Genomic DNA, 23,005 nt, shown 5'->3' on the forward strand with positions numbered 1-23,005 from the left:
TCTAGCTAAGTCTAATTCTAACTGGGCCTTAACTTAATGAGCTGTTATTCATTACGATGGTGAGTATAGAGAAGGCACATGGCACAGTTTTATCAATTCTGTGATCTTACTGTAGCTTTCTGATTAAGTAGGATTGAACACCACAGTCACTGGGTCCAGAATTACATGGAATTCTGTTTTGATCCAAGTATATCAGAGGCTAACTTTTGTACAGGACTGCTGAACATGAAACGCTGCTATCTTCATTTATATTTGTAGCATCAGACTATTGCATGCAGCCTTCCACTGCAAAATTACTTCCACTGAAGTTGTTCAATTAATTGCTATATTTTATGTAATTCTTGATTTTAATTTCTAAGTGCTACTTTTAACTAGTCAGTTAGATTCACCTTACCTAGTCATAGCCATACTGACGTTAGATATCCTCTGAGGTTTAACAGAGAAACATTCATATATGTACACCTTGAGAGACCATTCAGCTCACTGTCTTAATAGCAAAGTACCTTTACTGACTAAAGGTACCTTTACCTTTACTCTACCACTTTACCTACTTGGCAGATACTAAATTTATGCTGTGTGAAAGTAACAAAACCTGTAAATAATGCAGAAATTTCATCCCTTAATTCTGAATTATTTTGAAATGTTCTAATATTCTCATTTCTCTTTGTGCTTTAAAGCATTTAGTGGTTTTAGCCAAGAACGATGCAAACATAATGGGGTTTTATAAACTTGATGCACAGTACCTTGATAACTCAAAGTGTGGGATTCAGTTGGCTTTAATAGTAATGATGACATGATCACAGTTCTTTTAACAGGATTTATCACACTACCAAGCTATAATTTTTGTATTGCCCAGTATATCACCAGAGCTGTATAAAGACCTTGAAGAAGTTATTCCTCGTCTTTCCAACCGCTGGTAACTCATTGGCACCATTATCTTCATTAAGTAATTTATATAGTAACATCTTGTTCCTTTTTATTTTATTTTATTTTTCTAGTTTATTTTTTTCAGTGCCCTCTGAGATGTATAATTCAGTTCTTTCTAGAGATCTGGTTGCAGCTGTTCTAAATGTTAGATCTCTTTTTATTTAAGAAGAGTTTAAGCTATTTAAAGCATGGGGTCAGACACTACAGCAATAATAGATGATCTCTAGCTTCCAGTGTGTCATAAAATCTGCAAGACATACATGTTATTTTATCTCATCATCTGCCCACAGGTGCTTGAGCAAGTGATTTTTCTGATATGTACATACATCGATGCATCTGTTGATAATTGATCTACACATAAATTGTACAGAGAATTGCTGGGTTTTTTAACCTTTGAATTTTGATCTGACTAGCCAGGTACAATGCAGCCAATGAGACAAGTGAAGAATGAAGAAACCACATGTTCTGTCAATCCTAAATAGAGACATTTAGTTTTTATCACTGCTAAACTTCCTTAATGCTTTTCATTGATCATTATAATTCATAATTTTGTTCTAATCCAAGCAAAATTTCATTTAAATACAGTTGTTACTCTAGAGAAATATAACTGAATTATTAGGATCCTCTTCAAAACTTACACCTAAAAGAAAATGTAATGTCTTCTGTGCTACACCTAACATACTATGATGGTAACATTTACTGATTTTCCAGGTTCTCAGAATGTTTAATTCTAGAAATTGCTCCTTCATTGAAAAAGTCCCTCTTTAAAACATGAGTCACAATGAATAGTGTTTCTTTTTTGTTTGCAATAAATACATTTTTAATCGGTATTTCATCTGAACCTACATGGCCTGTATAAAATATATCATTAACCACATAATAGTTCTATTGTGCCAACCTAGCTGGGTTTTGTATATTTACAGGATTAGCATTTAGAATTAAATGATACTGTCAAGTCTGCAAAGTTCTGAGTATTTTTTGCAGGAAGTAGAGAGCGCTAGATCTCTGCTGCGACATATGGTCTCTCCCAGAGAAGTTTTCACTTTGCATAGCCTTTGGCCAAAGCCCACCATCTGTATTTGCAACTTTTCTTCCAGCTGCTGATAAAGGTGAAGAATAGAACATATGCTGCAGAAAGAGCAACCTTTATATTAGCGTTTGGGTTGTTTGGGCTTTTAATATTCAGAGATATTTTCCAGCAAGATGATTCTTAATGTAAACCTTGGGAACATGCAATACTCACTTTTCATCAAATTCAGGTCTTAAAAACATAGGGATATAACTAACAACTCCAGTGCAACATAGACTAGTTACTCGTGGAAAGAATTAGCTTTCTTGATTTTGTAGAAAATGTACTGCAGAAGAATACAGGCATTTTCTTCTTCTGTTTCAGATATACACATATAAGAAATGAAACCCACAGTCTCTTATTGTGAACTGAGAATCAGTATCATTGACATACCACTAAAAAAATATGTTTGACACACTGTCAGTTTTATCCTAGAATTATCCCAATGAGCTTGAAAATGGTAATATGCAAGTAATAGAGGATTCTAAAATTACTTGGCAAGACATAATTACTGAGCACACTACTTCCATCCACCTAAATATCGTTGTTTTAATCTAGCTTAGGTCATAAAGGAAACCAACTACATAGCAAATATGTCTGCCGCACAAAGCTTCCACATCATTTCAGATAACTTGGCACAGTTCACAGCATCTGCTCCTAGGAAGCCCGGGGAAGAAGCAGCAGGTAGTGCTGCAGGACAGGAATGAAGTGAATTAGTAGAGCTACAGGTATGCCAGCAAGCTTGCATAACAGCTTCTGCCTAGACTATGCACGGTTACATACAGTGAAAGCAGTCCATGAGTACCAAAATTCATTACACACAAGAAAAAATGATTATAGCAATATAATCTAATGGTTGAATCAGCATGATTGCACACCTCAAGCTTTCCCATTTGCTTTTGACCTTGAACAAAGTGAAAGTTGTAGGACTAAGAATCTTAGATATTTTTAAATACTAAATGGCTGACAAAGACCATAAAAACAAATGGAGGAACAGCATTTGAAATACATGCCTGCAAAGCTGATGGAAGGCAAAGTACTGAGAAGACAGAGCAGAACAGGAGGGTATAATATGTAAAAAAGAGGTGTATTTTTTCACAGGTTTAGAAACATTCAAAATAACACATCTGCTGTACTGCTGAACCCCACTCCTGTTTCAAAAAGCCCATTCTCTCCATGTTTTACACACAACAAAGAACAGCAATTACTTTAAAAAAAAACCCCGTATATAATAAATAGAAGCTGACTGTGAAGTAACTAGATAAATACATTTTTACTGCTGAGACGCACACCATAGATAAATTTGAAAATAACAGAAAAAAAACACATTTTAAGTTCCATTTTCAACAACTACTTTTAATTTCCTTTCATAATGTTTTTCCTTGTCGTAAGACTATAAACACCTTCGTTTCTTTTTCATTTCCTTAAAACATGCACAGGGAATACGCTAAACATCCTTCCTCCCTCACTGCTCTCTTCAGAGCCCTTACATTTATATACTTCTTCCAGGAAATGTACTTGACAAAGCATCACTAACACTTTTATTTTCATAGCACTTCCAAAAATTATATTCCAAGCCATAAAGAGCATTTTAAGAACTAAGTCCTCATCTCAGAACTCGGAGGGAAAAAATATAACACAACTTCCCCCCCCAGAAATGAACTGAAAACCCTAAATAAATAACAGATAGTCATCAGGCCAAAAGAAGAAAGAACACTCAGCTGAGCTTATTTCCAACATAAGTCAACTGTGTTTGCCCTCATCATTACTCAATACTTTTTAATCTCTTAAATGGAATTCTGAAGGTTAAAAGGATATCTTTTTGGCTCTTAATGATAAAAGTTAGCCCTAAAGCATACATTCTGGTTTATAGGAGCATTTTGGGCACATACTATTCATTGCAAAGGTGTTTATTTTGCCAACAACTCCACTGAAATCCGAAAGAGTAAAGTGGTCATCTATGGTGTGCCACATTACTGTCTAAATTTTGTTGTCATGACCATTTTGTATTATATCATTGTAGGCAGTTATTTAAAGGATTTTAAAAGTGTATTTAGGTACCTCCTGTTTAGGAAATATTTTATAAGAATGGCTGCAACGGTTTTGTACAATGATCTAGCATAGATCAGATAAGGTAGATAATGCAAATGCTGTTTTAAGATGAGCTGGGATCATTTTCAAAGTGAACACCTTCCTAGTGAAGCACTCACACAATACCCGGTTTCATCCAACAGGCATTATGGAAAATATTAATACTATAACTGAATCTTGAGCAGCACAATATTGGGATCCATGGTGCAAAGGAACTTGAGTAGAAGTTAGCGCACTAAACATCATTCTGGAACGAGAATACTCATGGGTATTCCCTATATAGCTGTATTTATAGCAGCTTGAACTGAAACCATAGGAGTGGCCAGCATATCACAGTATGTTAGAGATTGGAAGGGACCTCGAAAGATCATCTAGTCCAATCCCCCTGCCGGAGCAGGAACACCTAGATAATGTTACACAGGAATATGATTTTTTTTTCCCTGAAAGACAATGTTGAAGCATATTGGTATGCACACATGTTGTCCTAACGAGATAAACCATGGTACACCAGCCTAGTTTGATCACTGGGCTTTTTATTTGGGTTACCATACCAAATTTCAAACAAAAATTCCTCATTAAGCATTGGTCCTAAACTCACCCATTTGTACTTGCATTCATCTGCCTTGCCAGTATTTTGGACCTGTGTGGGTGCAGTTGTGCACTGAACGAGGACAGACATGATGCTCACCAACATGAGCCTTACCTGACTGACCAGGGGGTGGGACTCCTGATGATCCTCTGGGCAGACATAAGAATACCGTGAGGACAGCAGCCCTGTTTCCTGAACATGGCTCAATGGCAATTGGTTTGGGAGCACCCTGAAAAAGGAAAATACCAATGTATCATTAAGATTTTCATCACACTTTTACTTGTTTAATTTATTTTAAGGTTCACTGCAACAGTAGGGAAGATATTTTTCCCAGTTATTTCTTGGCATTTAAACAGATTGTTCTACCCATGTTAATTGACTAAAAAATGGGCTTTAACAGCCCACACTGCAAATTTAACCAAACAGAAAAAATTAAATGAACTTAAAGACAATAAAATTATACTTGATTTTATAGCTCACTAAATGTAGTGATACCAACTTCTCAAAGCTTAGAAAACAGCAAAACCTTTTGGTAAACACACCAGTATCTGTGAGTATTAGAATTTCCTCTATTCTACTAAGTACCCATGTGAAATAATCTTACTTACAGCCTCCATGACCTAGGCCTCCTAATATCCAAGCCATAAAATGAGAGAAAAACTATATTACATACAAATATATAAAGATAAAAAATCCTTCTTGAGTTTCTCAGACCAGTAAGTCTGCCTTCTCTCTATCTCTCCTAGCAAACAGATTTCTTTGAGGCAGGAACTTCCTGATTTTTCTTTGGCATGCACAGAAAGCAGGTCCACTGTTTGCATTTAAATAAACTTAGAAATGCTCTGAAAATGTTGACAATGCAATTATCATATTTTTTTGTCTTATATAAAGCTTTGATAACAGTGGTTTTGCTGATGGAGGTACGTGCTGTTATCAAGCATCTCTCTTATTAGCTATACAGATCTTTTAATTTGCAGTCAGCTTTTGACTAAATGGTTGCTGCCATATTGTTCTGAAGTTATCAAGACTGAGGATACTAGAAGCTGGAAGAAATCAAAGCAGTCTAAAGATCCATGAATAGTAAGTTCTAATATAACAATTTAAAATATTTCCATATTTCCATGTTTCCATGATTTGTGCTCACTAAGAGATAGCCATTTCATTTCATTTTTGATAGCTTAAAAATTTAGTCAAGAGCTAAAGATATTTCTAAAACATCAGGTCAAACTCCACAGAAGCATTCATTTCTTTTCTGGTTTTGTAAATTTTTAGAATGTCTGTCATGTTCCAAGGCAAAATATGAGTCTGATGTTTTGATTCAAAATTCAAAGCCATAAAACTTTCCATTTACATGCAAAATTCAATGTACATATAAATGTCAACTGACTCAAGTGTACTAAGAAAAATGATATTTTAGCCAAGTGTATTAAATACACTGCAAAGTACTAGATATAAAGAAAACAAAGGCACTTCCATCATGTAAAGCAATTATCATTTTCTATTTTTCTACCTCCAAGTAACCAACATTTATTACTGCTCAGTGAAGATAAGGAAACAGAATACAGCAATAAATTGAGCAATAGATAAATATACCTTCTTTTTACTTCATGGTCATATTTGAAAGGCATTTCTGTCAATTCATTTGAGGTGATAGCATTAAAATAACTTGGGAGAGGAATGCCATCTAATTTAAATTTAAATTTAAAATGATCAGTGACAACTGTTCACTAAAATCTTCCCCAAAAAATGAAACAGAAGAGCAAAACCTTAAAAGCTTCAGCTAAAACCAAAACCATCCAACTTCAAAAAAACCCCAACATAAGATATATTTTGTAAGCAGAGTGCACTGGACTTGTAGCACTTAATAATCATATATATTTTTTTAACATATTGGCTTAATGTTCACCAAAGGAACAGATGAAGAGACCAGGTTCTGAACTTGTGTAAACTGGTGTATATCTGTTGACTTCCACAGATCTACTGTCAATAAAACATTTAGACAGGCATTGCTGGATGACATGACTCTATTAAAAGCAATGCAGAAGAGATGAAAACCAGAACAAAACCTTAATAACATTAACAGCAGTGGTTGCACATGCAGTACTACAAAAGTAGTACCAGTGGATTACTGGAAAAGAAAGCGAAAGGTGTGGGGAAAAAGATCTTATTAAAAATCCTTTGACTTATGCATATTGAAGGCAAATGTAGAAAAAAAACAACATAGAAAAATAATGGTAACTCTTCAGATCATAAAATTTAATATAGGAAAAGGTCTTGATGGGATCGTTCAGATTAGCAGGTAGTCTGTGCCCTGGGCTGTTTAAATCTAATCAGATAAGCATAGGCATATAGTAATACAATATAAAACAGTACTGACAGAAACCTGGCGTAGTTTCTCTGCTTCTCCCACTATTACATGCTTTCATTCGCTCCTGTTGCTCTTTCAGCTGTCAAAATCCAAGATTTCCTAACTGTCATACACTCATATCACACCTCTCCTTGGACCTGAATTTGTGCCCTGTCATTCCAGTACTTCTACCTGTTATCTCCCTCCTCAACCATCAAGGCAGGGATACAGCTCCATGCCAGCTAAGTTCATCTCACTTCAATCTCATGCTTCCCTCTTCACTGTGCACTGGCATCTTCAGTGCAAAACAGACTTTCCAGGCCTAGGGAAGTTCCTGCTGCAGAAGCTGTGAGCAGAGCTCGATGGACAGAGTGCTATAAACCAGGGAGGTGGCTAGGCAGTGACCCCCATGCACTCGCTAATATAACAAATAGATTTTACAAATGGGCCATCTTCCACTACATACTAGAACAACAGCACCGGAATCCATGCATGACATTTACAGTTAATATAGTTGGTAATACTAATGGAAACAATAGAGCATTTAAGTTATCTTTTGTGGTTTGTCACAACAGCAAATAAAATGATTCCTTTCTATTTGAAAATGCAGACAAAAATGAAATCTTCATTTTAAAATGTAATTCAGAATATGGTTTATGTGGACACACAACTGAAAGGAACAGATTTATCATTACATCTTTTAATTTGGTGAGTAATTATTATAAATCAAAATGATAATATTTTTATTGATGTGCAATATAAAACCATTCATTAACAGGCCCCGTCCTTTTCTATTTGAAGTTTACAATAATGCTTTTCAACACAATTGGAGGATATGATTTCTGACAAACATTTTTTCAGAGGACTTCATCCAAAACTCAAATACAGTGAGAATTTTGTGTTTGTGCCTACTTGTTCTTTATGGAACGTTATGACTGATAAACCAGATGTCTTATCTTACCTCACATCATTCAGATTTACTAGCAAAAACCCAAAGAAGCATAGAGCAAATGATAATAATTTAGATAACCTAAGGTTTGTCAGTTGTTTAAAGATAAATACATAACCATGAATCAAAGTTATTTCACAGTGACATAAACATGTTCTGTGAAATGTGCCATTTATCATGCGTTTTCCACAGTTTTCCTGGAAGAGATAAGGCACGTGTTTGTTTGCCTACAGCACTTAGCTACCAGGATTTCCTTGCTAGAATTACCTTTTTTTTCCCCCTGTACAGAAAGTGACATATGTTTTTGCCAAAAACCACAAACGACAATCACAGAGTTAATAAAACTCTATCAGTGGAGGGCAGAATAAACAAATATTTATTTAACACCATTTTACTTTTATATTCCCTTTCTTGCTCACAGCATGACAGAAGGAGGTATGTCACCTGGGAAGGTGAAAAGTAAAGCGGAAGAAAACCACAAAGGAATAAAAGGGTGAAAGAGCATATGGTTCTATTGAAAGTAAGAAAAGCGGAGTAAGTCAGCGGGTGTAAAAAGAAGAAATAAGTGGAGAGGGTAAGGAATAAAACCGAATGAGAGAGAGGGGAAGGGAGGGAGAGGAAGAGGGTTTTATCCACAATTTCAATGTGCAGTCATATACTCACAGAAAACAAATATCAGAAGTCATCTTCCTGATGTCCTAGATTTCTATCAGAGAGAAGGTTCTCCATTCTCCAGATTCTTTTTCTGATAATCCTACAAAGACCTAGCTGAAGTCCCGCTGCATGGGTGAGTTTGTGAGGAATTGCTGAGCTTTGAGAAGATTCTTTGCTCACCCTTGATCTGCTTCCATAAGGAATAAATTTTGGCTAGATTTTTTTTCCCTTTACAAAGGACAGATGGCAATGCTGCCATTACTGGCATAAAAACGTATGTCAGTTTATGCCATTATACCTGTATTAAACATATTCCTTTCTAAGTAACTTAGCACATCTGCTTTATAATGACAAGAAAGTAACAAAACAGGTTTGATTTTTATTAAGCATTGAAAACCCCAGCAAATCTTGCAAAGTGTTATTTGGCTGTTTAGGAATAACACAAATGAGCAGCTTTAACAGTCCAGACCAAGAAGAAGCTGGGAAGTGTATTCTGTCACCTTTGGGGGCAGAATGGGCAACAGCAGGCAGCAGCTGAAGAGGTGAGAAGAGCAGGAGAGCACAACAATGACTAAGGGGATGTTCATGGATCTAAGCTATTTGGTTCAGTTGATATGCTGGAGGGAAGGGATGACATCCAGAGGGACTCTGACATGCTTGTGAGGTGGAACGTTGCCAGCCTCATGAAGTTCAACACAGCAAAATGCAAAGTCCTGCACCTGGGCTGGGGCAACACCAAGCACTGCTGCAGGCTGGGCAAAGAAGTCATTCAGAGCAGCCCTGAGGAGAAGGGCTGCTGGCTGATGAGAAGCTCAACACGACCCAGCAGTGTGTGCTCACAGCCCAGAAAGCCAACCATATCCTGGGCTGCATCAAAAGGAGCGTGACCAGCAGGTCAAAGGAGATGATCCTGCCCCTCTACTCTGCTCTTGTGAGACCTCACCTGGAGTATTGTGTGCAGTTCTGGTGTCCTCAACATAAAAAAGGACGTGGAACTGTTGGAACAAGTCCAGAGGAGGCCACGAGGATGATCAGGGACTGGAGCACCTCCCGTATGAAGACAGGCTGAGAAAGTTGGGGCTGTTCAGCCTGGAGAAGAGAAGGCTGCGTGGAGACCTCATAGCAGCCTTGCAGTGTCTGAAGGGGGCCCATAGGGATGCTGGAGAGGGAGGGGCAGAGTCATTAGGGGCAGCAGGTTCAAACTTAAACAGGGAAGTTCAGGTTAGGTATAAGAAGAAATTCTTTACTGCGAGAGTGGTGAGACACTGGAACAGGCTCATTTGCCCATAGAAGTGGCAAATGTTCCATCCCTGGCAGCGTGCAAGGCCAGGTTGGGCAGAGCCTTGGGCAGCATTGTCTAATGGGACAAGCAGTTGGAACTAGATGATCTTAAGGTCCTTTCCAACTCAAACCATTCTATGATTCTGCCCTACAGGTTCACAATCTCCTTTGGAAAAACACACAGACTTCAGCATCAATTCTCATCTATCAATGAAAACATTTAATACTGTGAAATGGGAAGATGGAAAGAGTAAAGTGTTTGGCTCTATCTTCTGTTCTGTGAGACACCGCTCTTAGAAGAAGTGCTATAAAACTTCGGATTTTCTGTACTATCTCCACATATTTTTTGTTCAGCATTCTGAGTTAGGTGCATCTAATTTTTAAAAGTGCATTATTGTATCATAAGACAAATACATCACGGAAGACTAAATGGCTCCAAACTCATGCCAAAAAAGCAATTAGAAAATTGAATCAAGGAATTAAGGATTAATGTGAGCATGTTACACCTGTCAGCAGTAATAAGTATTTTGACAAGAACAGAATGAAGTTTGACAGTGTGCACAAATACAGATCTGATATATAAATCAAGTATTAAAACGCAAACAACTATGCATTAATCACTGTAATGTTTCCTAACTTAAATGGTCTTAGTACTACTTACAAGAAATCATTATAAATAAAACTTCCTTTCTTCCTCTTTAAAAAATAGCTTGACTTATACTTTTTGTTTTAATAATAAATGATGTGACTTTAAGGTTAGTTTTTAATCATATTATTAAAACAGAGTTAATCTGGTGAATTCCACATAAACTAAGCTTGACAGCTTGGCAAATAAACAATCAAATGTGTTTTTGTGGCAGGATTAGTGCCAGATCCAAAATGTAAATAGCCACTTTTCTGGAGATCAATGTTCTAGACTTCAGAAGGGGAAAAAAAGAAACAAGACTGTGTCCTCTAAAAAGGCAAGGAATGTAGAAAAGGAACAAACAACATTTAGACTGTTACATCCTAAGTACTCCCATCTACCATTTTATCTCAGCTTCACGTTCTACTCCTGAATCATTTGGTTATTTTCTGAGTTTCTTGATCTACTCATGATAAACAAGACTCAATTTGGAAACGCCCTTGAGTACCTAAGTTGGATTTTGGTCAAATTTAGATACCTACATGCAAACTCAAGAGCCTCAAAACCCCTGTTAATCTTAGTTTCAGTCTTAAAAATTTCCCAATAGCTGAAGCTCTCCTCCATCTGCCCAAGCACATCCTGGTCTCTCTTACACCCACTCGGCATTCACTTCCATTCCTGCATCTCCTCTGGATGCAGAGCTCAATCTAAGCGGCTGTTTCCAAAATCAGCTTACAAAATTAGATTTGTATAATACGGTTGTGGCCACTTTCTTTTAAAACATAGGTGAAAGCAGAAGTAGCTCTGTTCTTCATGGAAAGAGGATTAATCCTGGCTTTCCTCTTTCTGCTTTTACTAAATGCTTCTTGGAAGTGAAACAGATGCAGAGTAAAATTCTGTGATTGCTCTGACCATTTTCAGTGCAGTAAAGGCAGACTTCTGAGCAGTGCAAGGGAGCAAAAGAAAATTCACCCTCTCAAATTCACAGAATCCATCGATGTCATTTGGCGGGGACTTTTAGCCATTTTGATGAAGAAACTTCAAATACCCCAATGGCAGCTATCCTGCCACGGACATGGGAGATTCCCACTGTAGCCAACCTCCATCCTATATCCATCCTATTTTCTTTATGGTCATTTGTCAAGGGAATCAATACCAACAGTACTGTCAGGGGAATGAAGAAAATGCTGTTTGCTCCTCCCAGCAGGAACCCACCGCTTTCACAGCACCTCCTGCTGCCCTAAGGATAACCTGGCACTTCTTCCAGAGCATTGAAAATAAGGCAGTGCCTCAGACAGAAATAAAGACTATCAGTACCGCTGTTTTCTTAGGGTATCGGCACTACATTGCATTACTATTCTAAACGTGGGTACACATTAACTAACACTTTAACATACTTTTGAGCATGAACTTCCCACCAGTCCAAAAGTTTTGATAATTTTCTACAGATTTACTCCGTGAGTAACAAGCCTTAATGACAGTGCAAGAGACAAAAAAGCTTTCACCAAACATCATTTGTGTGTCTGGAGAAATATCCTTTAAGGAAATACCACAAGAAAATAAAAAAGCTAGGCTGGAGTTCTGAACATTGCTTTGCGGCTGGCATAGGAAACAGCAGTTCTCCATACAACCCTAGGGTTCCAGTGAAATTATAAGCATCCACTAAAGATTTTCATTTAATCCATCCTGTAAACTTCCTCTCCTGAGGTTAGTGAGTGGAAAGCTTTACTTCATTTAAACCTACAAGAATAGCCCAGAGCCTGAGTGTCCTCAACACTTTGGACTTCTACACTGCTCCTTCTTTTGCTTGAGGGTTTCTCAGGCAAAGATTTCTAACTTCGGTTAAAAAGGTCCCACTAACCCATGTGAGGAGCATCACCATGTTACCTACAGCAGTAAAAGCTGGAGAACACTTTGGAATACCTTACAATTCTTCCACTTGCACCAAAAGAGACTTGAGGTAACTGCCTTCCTTCTGCGACTGAGTATCCAGCCAGCACTGAATTACCAGGAGGACTCTACCAACTGTACTTGACCTTTGGAATGAACCAGTTTTCCCTGAAAACTTCTATGGTGTCTAGTGGAGCTGAGATCAACAGATTTATTGGTAATAAAATGAAACATGACCAAAATTATACTAACACTCGTTAGAGATTTTTTTTAATAGCAAATTATCTTTCCAGGCATATTTTGCCCCCTTGCTTTTGCAGAATATAAATCTCTCTTAACTTAATTTCCTTGTTTCAAATTGGCAATGGAAATCTTAGAGTATATTGATACATTATTTTCCGTAAGAAAAACAGTGGGAATTAACAATAAGAAGAACGCATTATGGTTACCAAGCTGTGATTACAGCCCCAGTGAGCAAACCGCATTGTTAACCTTCAATTTATTGTCTTATCTATCCCTACTGCATCAATACGCAGTGATAGACTGTATTCCTTTTTGCAGGCTTTTCTGAGTAGAATGTGGTTGTTAGTTATCAAAGGTTATGTGCGGATGTTAAATTTATGTATGAATCTGAAAGCATTTATGCTCAGAAGAGCCATATTTTTATTATAAGAACTATATCTGCAACAGAGTTACTCTCAGTTAATCTAGTAAGAGACTTTGTTTCAAAACCTAATAGTATTTCATACAGCATTTCATTAGCAAGAGAGTTATAAATTGATACCCTGATTAAAACTGATTTATTAAGACAAAGCTACAAGAAACACCTGCAGACACACTTATTTTCAATGGGGTTTCCAGAAAGAACTCCTAGTCAAGTTCCCTACTCAGCTTTCATCCTACTGCCTAGGGGTTGCTGAACTGTGACACTAGTGTGAACCATCCTGCAGTTTCCTTGACTTTCACAAGTGGCTGAAGAGAACATGAGTCACTGAAATCAAAATACCAGGGAGCTGTAAGGCCCTTTGCATTTTTTCTTCCTGCATGTCTGCAGCATTCTCTCTCTTCATACTGGTAAATAAAGTTGGTTTTACTTTACTATTACATCTTGACTGCTAATAGGAGTAATTTCAGGTTAATCTGGAAAATATAGAACATAACTCACAACGGATGGTGTGTGTAGTAGTTGTACTGGAGTACTGCCAAAGATATCCTCAAGAGCCTCCAGAACATTCCCCTATTAAGCTGTATGAGTCTGATTAAAGGCTGGCAATGCTAGCATCTTTGTGAAAAGAAATTTGCCTTGGCAGCAGCTAGCTAGATCCCGTTGGGAAAAGCACCTGAGGCCCTCTGTCTGTGGCATATACCAAGTATCACATATTCCCAGATACTTTCCCGTAAATTCTTCCTACTGCCATTTCAAATTCTCCAAAGTAAAAGCGGTGCTGTGCAGGGTGATGCTAATGGGTGTTTGTCTCCCAGGTGGGTATATCAGTTGGATCTTCAAGGATGAGAAACAAGAAACAGAGAATTCTGTTATTCCTTCACAATTAAACCTTAAAGGCTTGTCTATGAAAACTCGTATTTCACAGGTGACAACTCACTGATAGTCCATCAATTTCTGAACTTATCAGAATCAGATCATCATTCCCAGTGGGTTAACTCTACCCCAGACTGCCTGGCAGAAGAGCAAATGGTCCCTCCAGAGCCATGAAGAACTTTTCAGAGCGGGAAAGATGAAGAGGTGCAGTTTCAATTCTGCCTAACTCGCAGGCTAACCAGGGTGGCTGTGGTGGCAGGCAGGGGGATACTGAGCCAAGATGGGCACATACAGCATACTTTCATTGGGAACTAGCAGACTGAGTCAGCTGCAGATTTGTGAAGAGCCCATGAGGAGGATAAACCTGGACTGCCCTTTGCTAGGGGTGGATCATAAAATTTCAATCTGTCACTGTGTCAATGCATCGCAGACAAGTCAAAAGTTCTGAGCAGCAGGTGCCTTTTGTGACCACAGTTCTCATTCCTGGAGCTCTGCGGCACTCTGGAGTCATTAATGATCAGGTTTGATTATTATATAGCAGAACTATGCCAGACTTGAGGGTTAGAAAAGGCAAGTGTCCTGAAATCATTATGCTGTATTTTGCGTTTCTTGCAAAAATGCTAAATACATTCCATTTCTTGCAAAATTGGAAAGAAAATAAGAGTACACCATATGTCATCCAAAATACACTTTTAGTGAACTTTTTGTCAGCAATAACTTTTAAAGTTCTTTTGTAACCTCCCGGACACATGCAGGATGCCTAGCGAAGGATAAATTAAATCATTTATACCTGGAATCATAGTAATAAAAAAAAGAGAACTAAATCAAGACACATATTGTGAAAACTAGCTGTCAGCAGAAGGGATTAAAGTGCAAACTTGGCAATATTCTTAATGCAGGGAAAAAATGCTAATGGCACCCGAATAACAAATTACTTTCTATCATGACAACTTACACAGATCACAGCCTACTGAATGTAGGGAGGACACGGACCAAATGTCTGAAAGCATGACATAGCTTTTATTTTTATTTCCTTGCCAAGGACAAGATTTGTCCTTGGGCAGCTGTAAAATGCGTACACCATAGCCAAAAACATTCTGAAACAAATTATCCCTGTTTAAGATTTGTATGTCTATAAAGTTTTCATCCTAGTGACTGTGCGTGGATACTGCGGATCAGATCATAGCTGCTCCAGCAGCAGGAAGAAACAATAGAAGACTTCTCTATCCCAAGGAAAAAGTGGCAGCAAAAGGGAACCCAGTTTTGCTGTGTTACGTAGTAGTAGCAGCAGCATGTGTTAAACTGACTAGCAGTTTTGGCAGCAGTTGCTGCCAGCAAGGTGGAAAGGGAGAGGGCAAGCTGGCAGGCTTGTGAAAGCACAAACCAGACCCTTTTAAAGTGCTGCAAGATACATCCCTCACTTTCCTCTCTCGAGGACACCCGCCACCTACTCTGCCCATTCACCAATTTGAAAGCATAATCAGTTACAGTTTTTCATTAGAATCTTATGAATTAATTGAAATCTCACATATCTGAGATAATCCTCAGCTGCCTAAATCAGCACAACACTCAAGTAACAGCAGAATATGCTGATTTATACCAGCTGTAGATCTGACACTGTATTAATAATTTCTTAATGGTGTCCTTGAAAAATCCTGCAAATAAACTCTGAGTATTATCACTTGATGTTGCTAGCCAAGATGCTCCCCATCAAGACTTAGTACTTACAGTGGCCATAAACATATTAAGAACTTCACTGAAAATGCACAAAATATAAAGCTTACACAGGATCTAATCTGACAAATAATTAGACATATGAGAATGAGTGCTTGGAGAAACTGTTGCATTAAAGCAAACAGGATTACTCGCATGAATGAAATTATTTCTACATGTTACTCATGTTAGCTTAATATAACTGACGGATTATTTTTTGAGGCACTTTTTAAATATAAAAAATAGGAAAAAGACTGCTCCTTCAAAATATTAAAAAATCTGCATCATTTTTACTAAACCAGCAAAGATCTACTGTATAAAGTATTTGCTTAATTTGCAATTCCTGAGTCCCACTTACATGGAAAGTAAGTGTTACTTGCTTAGGAAGTACCGTATTCCAAGTTTACTTAGCCCCTTGAGCACTGCTAACTGAAGAAGAGTAGTCCAGCTCAGCTTACACTTCTGTTCCACATGTGTTTCGTAGGGCACAGCAGGAGCTTCTCGTTATTTTATAGTTTTATAAAACAATTTTATATTTTCACGGCAGAGGGGTTAGAACTAGATGATCTTAAGGTCCTTTCCAACTCTAATTATTCTATGATTCTATGATTCTTCAGCAAGGCGGTACGCAGTCAGCAACAACCAAATTCATTATTCATATGGAATTCTGTAGTCCCCATCGTTACTGCATGAAAAGCTTGTTATTTTGCTTCAGGAAAAGTTCTCATTTGAAATTTTCATTAAAATATTGAAATATTTGATATATTAATTCCTAAATAAAATTAAGCAGCAGTGGTGATGCTTGAATTTTCACAGTAGATTGACCACATTTTTAAAGAGTTTCCTTGAAAATTCAGTTGTGAACTTTTCATTGGATTTTGCTTCAAATCCTTGCATTCCATTAAGCTTTATACTCCATCTTACACATCTTTCTTATCTAACCAAATGATTTCTTTTCCCCTAATTTTATGCATAGCTTAAGCCACTGCCAAGACTAAAACACAGTAAAGTTTGCCCTGAACTTCACTCAACAGAACGGTATAACACGTTTAGTTTTATACTGTACGTAAACTCTAATGTATTTTAGCAGTGGCTACTATTAGCCTAATGAGGCAAATCGTGTATTTCACCATTATTTTCCAATTCCTCTTCCCTTTTCCCACCCCTTCCCAACACCCTTCCCAGTCCTAGGATGCTCTTTCCATGGAAATAAATGCCCCATATCAAATGCCACTGACTGATACAAAAAGCAGAAGCAGCAGGATCTTATTTACTTAAACAAGGGTAGAGATTTGAGATCACTCATCAAGCAGACGTTATTTCTGAAGCTGAAAGTATTCATGAGGACTGTTACTATAGAGACCAAGCTTTGTAAAATATTCCAAACAAACACTTCTTTATTAGCCAGCACTGCAACTACAGTGCCCTGCATTACGCTGCACCCCACGGTAAGTTATCAACCTCACATATTTTCTTTCTGGTTATTTGCTCTCAATAGTAACTACAAGACAGGATTTCTATAGGTCTGAAAAGATAATGTATCACAATACCAGCCATCCATAAAATGACATACACTGTACTCATTCAGCACTAAACTCCCGTCTGTTTCATTTCCCCCCTCCTGTGGGCAGCCACTCAAATCACTGTTTCCCTATTCAGCAACAGTGGAAAACAGGAACCCACTGCTAATTCCTGTGGTTAGATCAGCAGCACAAAACCAGCAGTGGTTACTAAATGCCAGCCCCAACCTCTTTAGCAATTAAATCAATCTTCGTTCTTAGTAGACCTTGTGAAGTCCGTGCGTCACTCAGAAAGCATCTTTCAATGGCCTGTCATATCATAACCACGTTTCAGACTTGCTGCTTGTTAATCATACTAGAGGAACACTAAAAATCCAAAGCCCAGTTCCAATGAAGTCAGTGGGACTCCAACAGTGCAGGATCCCTGACCATGAGTACATCCCCAGGAAAAAAGGCTGGAGCAAGTCACAGCCATCACTGCCAGGTGACTTGGAAACACCACAGCCAGTATCAGTGGGAAGGGGCAGGTAAAGTCCCATTAGCCCAACCCCTGCCTGGTATTTTAACCACTTCTCTCTTGCTGCAAACTACCCATAGATGGACAACAGGGCAGACTTCTATTTGAAGTTGAGCAGGTGGGTGGAAGCTGTCTGGTTATTCTAACACGTAAAAGGAAAACTGTATTTAATGCTATGCAAGGAAATTAGCAGGAATTTTATTACAGAATGTAATATCTCATATGGATATCAGGAATATTCCTTTCTGAGGCCTTTCTATCTCCTTTCGCAGAGAAACCCTAGGAAAGGATAAAATGACACATTTTAAAATATGGAAAAGTTAAAAAAAAGGTATGGCAGCAACTTCTGATTATTATAATTAAAATTCCAAGGCTGTTTTCTGTCACAGCTTATTGCTACGTGTTCATAATATCCTTTAACTTTCTGTACCATGTTTCTGCTCAAACTTTTCCCAGTCTTTCAGACACTTCTCAGTATCTTTGAGGTGTGGGACATTTTTTCCTAATACCGGTTCTATCCAAGGCTTAAATTTAATTTAAAACTTGGCCTTTACTCAGGCAACATTGAGGATTCCTGCCTTTTATTATTGTAAAACAAATCTGTTTTAAAATACAGCAATACAATCAGACCACGATTAGATTGCCGTAAGAATATGCACAAGTATGGAACTATGTGTGCCACTGGTATCTTATTTTAGCACACAGTACCATCACAGTGAGGAAAATATTAAGCAAAAGAGCACAACTAAGGAGCCAGTTGAAAAGCTTTAATTGTGGTGATGTGTGCTGTATGCAACAGTATACAGCACATAACAAAATAATAAATCATAATTAAATAATAAACAATAATAAATAATGAAATAAAACCTAAAATCTATAAAACATTTCAAGAGTGAGAAATGTGTGGCAAAGGATATTCTGGAAACAGGTCACAGACGAATCAAGAGATAATAGAAAAAGCAGGCATGTTTTAATAAGACAGCTACAATTTAGAAGTGATTGTATGGGACTGAATGCAAAGAATGAATTAAGACACATGTCAACATCCAGAGAGGAAAGTGCTATAGTTAAATGCTACAGCTACAGGAAGGTTAAGGATTCAGAGAACACACAATGTGTCTTTTAAGTAGCAGTTATCTATGCACCATACTCAGAACATCTGAATGGATTTTGTATGTCTTATATGAAAGAGAAATCCTCTTGAAAACCTTTCAGCTGCAGACAGAGCAGTTTCTCATAATTCACCAAATGTCTGTTGAAGTGAGTTGCACTAAGAGGTTCTAGAGCCATCAATATATTTAAGAATTTCAGAGCTGTCTTTTAGTTCTCTTTGATCAGGAGTTGCCAGAATGGTTTCTACTCTCTCCAGTTCCCTTGTCCCCAGTTCTTCTGCTGTGACATTTCTGGATGACTTCCAGTTCTGATTGCTGTAAAGTCCTTGTTTTTGCAGAATCACCTAATGCTGGAATTTGCAATTCCAAACACTGTTTTTTTTTGTCTTTTTATCAGCTAACACTCTTTGCTAAAGCAATCTTTGCCCTTCACATTCCAATTGGTTTTGTCCTTATTCAAGCTGCTATGAATTTACCATAAGAAATACAACATAAAAAATAGATGAATATTTGTAAGGAAAAAAATATCTTTTGTAACCGTCAGTTATGGGAAGTATCCAAACACACAATGACAAAGTTAATTTGAGGAATTAACATTTCAACCACTGGATCTTTATATTACGGAGTTTTATTTTACATTTTATTTATATATTTAAAACAGTTTTTCATGTCCACATTAAAGGCCTCTTTGTATAGTTGCAATTTTCTCCAGTTTGCCTGGTTTTGGTCATTAGAACTTCCTCATTTTCAGTGATCTGCTGAGCAAACTGAAGATTTTAATTGGATATATCACTATTTTTTCCTTGTGAGAACTACTTATTAATGGCTGCTCATGTACATGATGTAGATGTTAATCAATTTTCATCTGTCCTTCTAAAGATTCAGTTAGGCCCCTAATCAACCATCTGTAAACAAATCCTTCTGCGGTAACAGGGTTCAGACATCTATTGGGAGGTAGCAAAGACTAGTGAGGGCCTTATGCTACCTCTCTGCCCTGCTGTAAACATTTTAGTTCTCTCAATTTGAAGTCATTAGAACTGAAGACAAGTGACAATCTAGACTGTGGATCACCAGATTCCCTCTAATCGAGTCACTGTTGTTATGAGAAAGCATCAAAAACCTGTTGCTCTCATAAAGTGTCTGGTGCTTTAGCAATATTGAAAGTTGTGTATTCCAGAGCTGTAAGAAGTGATAGTAATGAACATCATACTTTTCTAACGATGAAAATAAGAGAGACATTCTTTAAATATAAAATTACTTCCATGGATAAAAATGGTATTTTTTTCACCCAAAACACGTTATTCTGAGCATTTGCAAAGATCCTAGTCTTTCAGTACATCAATGGCCACCCGCTAGGGATGTCTTTCCCATTTTCATGTTTTTAATCAATAGGTTTATAAGTTATTTCTCTTTAATATTGTTTTCAAAGCTGCTGTCTACCTAAATCCATACTACAGCACTTTCTACACCCTGCAGTGACGGCATGAGTTTCTGGACAGCTTCCAGCAGGGTACCTGACCTCCCTAAGGAATCTTCTCTTGCCACCTCCTGTGGAACATGCTCATTTGAACATGCCAATGCAATGGGGATATATTTTTTTATTATAGCATGCACGGCATCATATACTTACAGCACTATATGTTCCATTCCTAGTATGCTGTTATGGACGCATATGCACACAAAGACTTGATGCTCAGCCTCTAGCTCTTTTCTTATGGGTTGCTCACAGCCATGACAAAGAGACAGAAACTAAGCTATTGTCCATACTTACGAGCAATTTCTAGCACAAAGGGAAACCTTATTCTGTATTCTTACAAGCAGATAACTTACTGATGTGTGTCAGCAGGCATTATTCATTTTTACCACACAGAAACAGACCAAGGGTGCCACTCAATCATATGGAAGGGGTTACAGCTACTGTGGGGCATTTCTAGTTTACCATCATATCTATTTCTTATCCTTCCTTATTCTGTTTAGTACCTTACTATAACGACTTAAAATTACAGATACTACTTACATTTCTGTTAATCCATACTGAAAAAGATTTTGTGTGATTATCACAAATACTGGACCATGTACGTGGAAACGAGTGCCTTTTACATAGAATGTCGTGAGCAGAAAACAACAGAATCCAGAAAATGTGGTGTATATGATATCCACATTTTGATTTAGAGCTAATACCTCAGGGCTATTTTATACTTCCCACCAATACTTCAGCAAGGGATCTTTGTGATCTATGTTTGAAGCACTTAATTGGAGAATTACAAACAAAATAGAACTGTTTTCTGGACAGCACTTGTATGTAATTAGATGGCTGCAATAAAATCTTTAGGAGCTGAGCAGGATCATTAGGAGTTGGAAAGAAAATAAAGAAATAAAATGAACTTGTTAATCACCAAAGGTTTAAAAGACAAAAAAATCCATGAAGGGGGAAAGCAGAGCCACAAATCAGAGATCTAACTCAAGGACTTACCATATTCTTTTTTCTGCACTTCTACTTTTCTCTGACTCAGTGATACCCCTCAAAATCCAGTTTTGTTACAGCACATCTATTTCATATTGATAGCAACAGATTGTATAACATGAGACATCTTCTCTGCAAATTTCCAGATTTTTCTGAGAGTAAACCCATCAAATCATCTAAAAACTTGTTACCAGGGTTCTTAAATATAGCACCTACTGCTGTCTTTCCTTTCCATTAGCATGCACGTGCAAATGATTAACATTCTACTATACCCCACACAGGCCACTCCCATACTTGTCAGATCAGATATAAACCACAGCACACCTCTGCTCACCTGATCCATAGTTTAAAAACCCCCACTCTTCGGGAGACATAGTCAGACCTAAAAAATATCTAAATACATTTGTAAACCTGCTCCTAACTCAAAATGCTAAGGCACTTTTCTGTTCTTAAGATCTGGAATTCTCATGATATATATGCTTGATATTTCATTTAACACCACTGAGCACTTCTTCCAGGCCAGCTATCTCTTGATCCTAGGAGCTGGAAATTAAAGGGCTGGATAACCTGAACTGGGAGATTCATAGCTTTCCACTGAGATACACAGCACCTGCTTCAGGACTTCAAATTTAGACTGATACAAATGAAGAAATTAGCTTTATAATCTAAGAATACAAGAATCACAGTTTTTAATTTCTATTTTCTTCTGCTGTGAAACATGTGGCATATGCATAATGCATGGCAAAGCAATCTACAGAGCTTTTATTGATGGTTGTTTGGTATGATCTATATAACTCATATATAGCTCATTTATGAGTAATGCAGTCCTCCCAAACTCTTGCTCACACACATATAAAAGATGAAAACATTCAATGAATATCACTTTAGGAAGGCCACATTATTCTTGAATGTCAGGGCTTATGCAAGTCATGCTGAAGAAGGCATAACACTAACTGACACCACACAATTACACACTAAATACATTATACATTTTGGAGAAAGAAGTCATTTAGAGAAGAAACATGAGGTTTTTCCTCTCATACCAGCTTTTGTATACTTCAGATCTAAACCCAGTGCCTTAGCTTCCATCCATTCAACTGCATAAATGGAAGACAGAAAACTGGACAGTAAATTTTCTGAATTTATAATTTCATCACGCAGGGCCCATTTTTACTGTCTGGTTTGCATTTGATAAATAAGGGGGGGGGGGAGCTGTACAATATATTTATAGTTCTGTTCTTTTTTTATGGTACCAAGGTTCTACAAATTCCAGTATGCACAGATGCCTTCACCATCAATATCTCCTCTGCAAGATGTAGTGACTAAGGATGGATTTTTACATGCCCAGTTTTTGAATTTTGAAGAATTAAGACTAAAACATTATATAATTTTTTCCTAAATTCCTCAAATTTGCAATTTCCCTAAAACCTCAAAATACCCCCAAATTTTAAGAAGCTGTATCAAACTACCTCCAAAGTTCTTATATGTTCTTCTTTTAATGGAATTTATTTAATATATAGAATTATAGCCATATATTCAATAGCTCTGTATCTGCTGTGAAACATTCAGCAACAGAGCAAAGTTTACTATTTTATTAAAGTGTTTTTCAGTATATTAAACAGAAAATACAGAATCTTAAATGTTGATTCATAAAACCCCTAAACTACCTATAGACCTTTCAGTGTCCTCATAAGATATGGTTTGTGGTCCTTAAGAC

The 23,005-nt window shown here is 37.3% G+C and overlaps 1 protein-coding gene across 1 annotated transcript in view; it reads right to left on the bottom strand.

The window, feature by feature from the left end:
* The window catches only part of ATRNL1 (attractin like 1), a 507,305-nt gene that overhangs the window by 52,483 nt on the left and 431,817 nt on the right, over positions 1–23,005 (bottom strand). The window contains exon 28 of the mRNA XM_061458665.1: positions 4,791–4,905. Coding sequence (XP_061314649.1) covers positions 4,791–4,905 — 115 coding nt within the window. The remainder of the gene's footprint in view (positions 1–4,790; positions 4,906–23,005) is intronic.

This window comes from Pezoporus flaviventris, unplaced genomic scaffold, assembly GCF_033815535.1.
Source record: "Pezoporus flaviventris isolate CSIRO_AGI_PZ_B2104156 unplaced genomic scaffold, CSIRO_AGI_Pfla_v1 ptg000029l, whole genome shotgun sequence".
NCBI classification, from domain to species: Eukaryota; Metazoa; Chordata; class Aves; order Psittaciformes; family Psittacidae; genus Pezoporus; species Pezoporus flaviventris.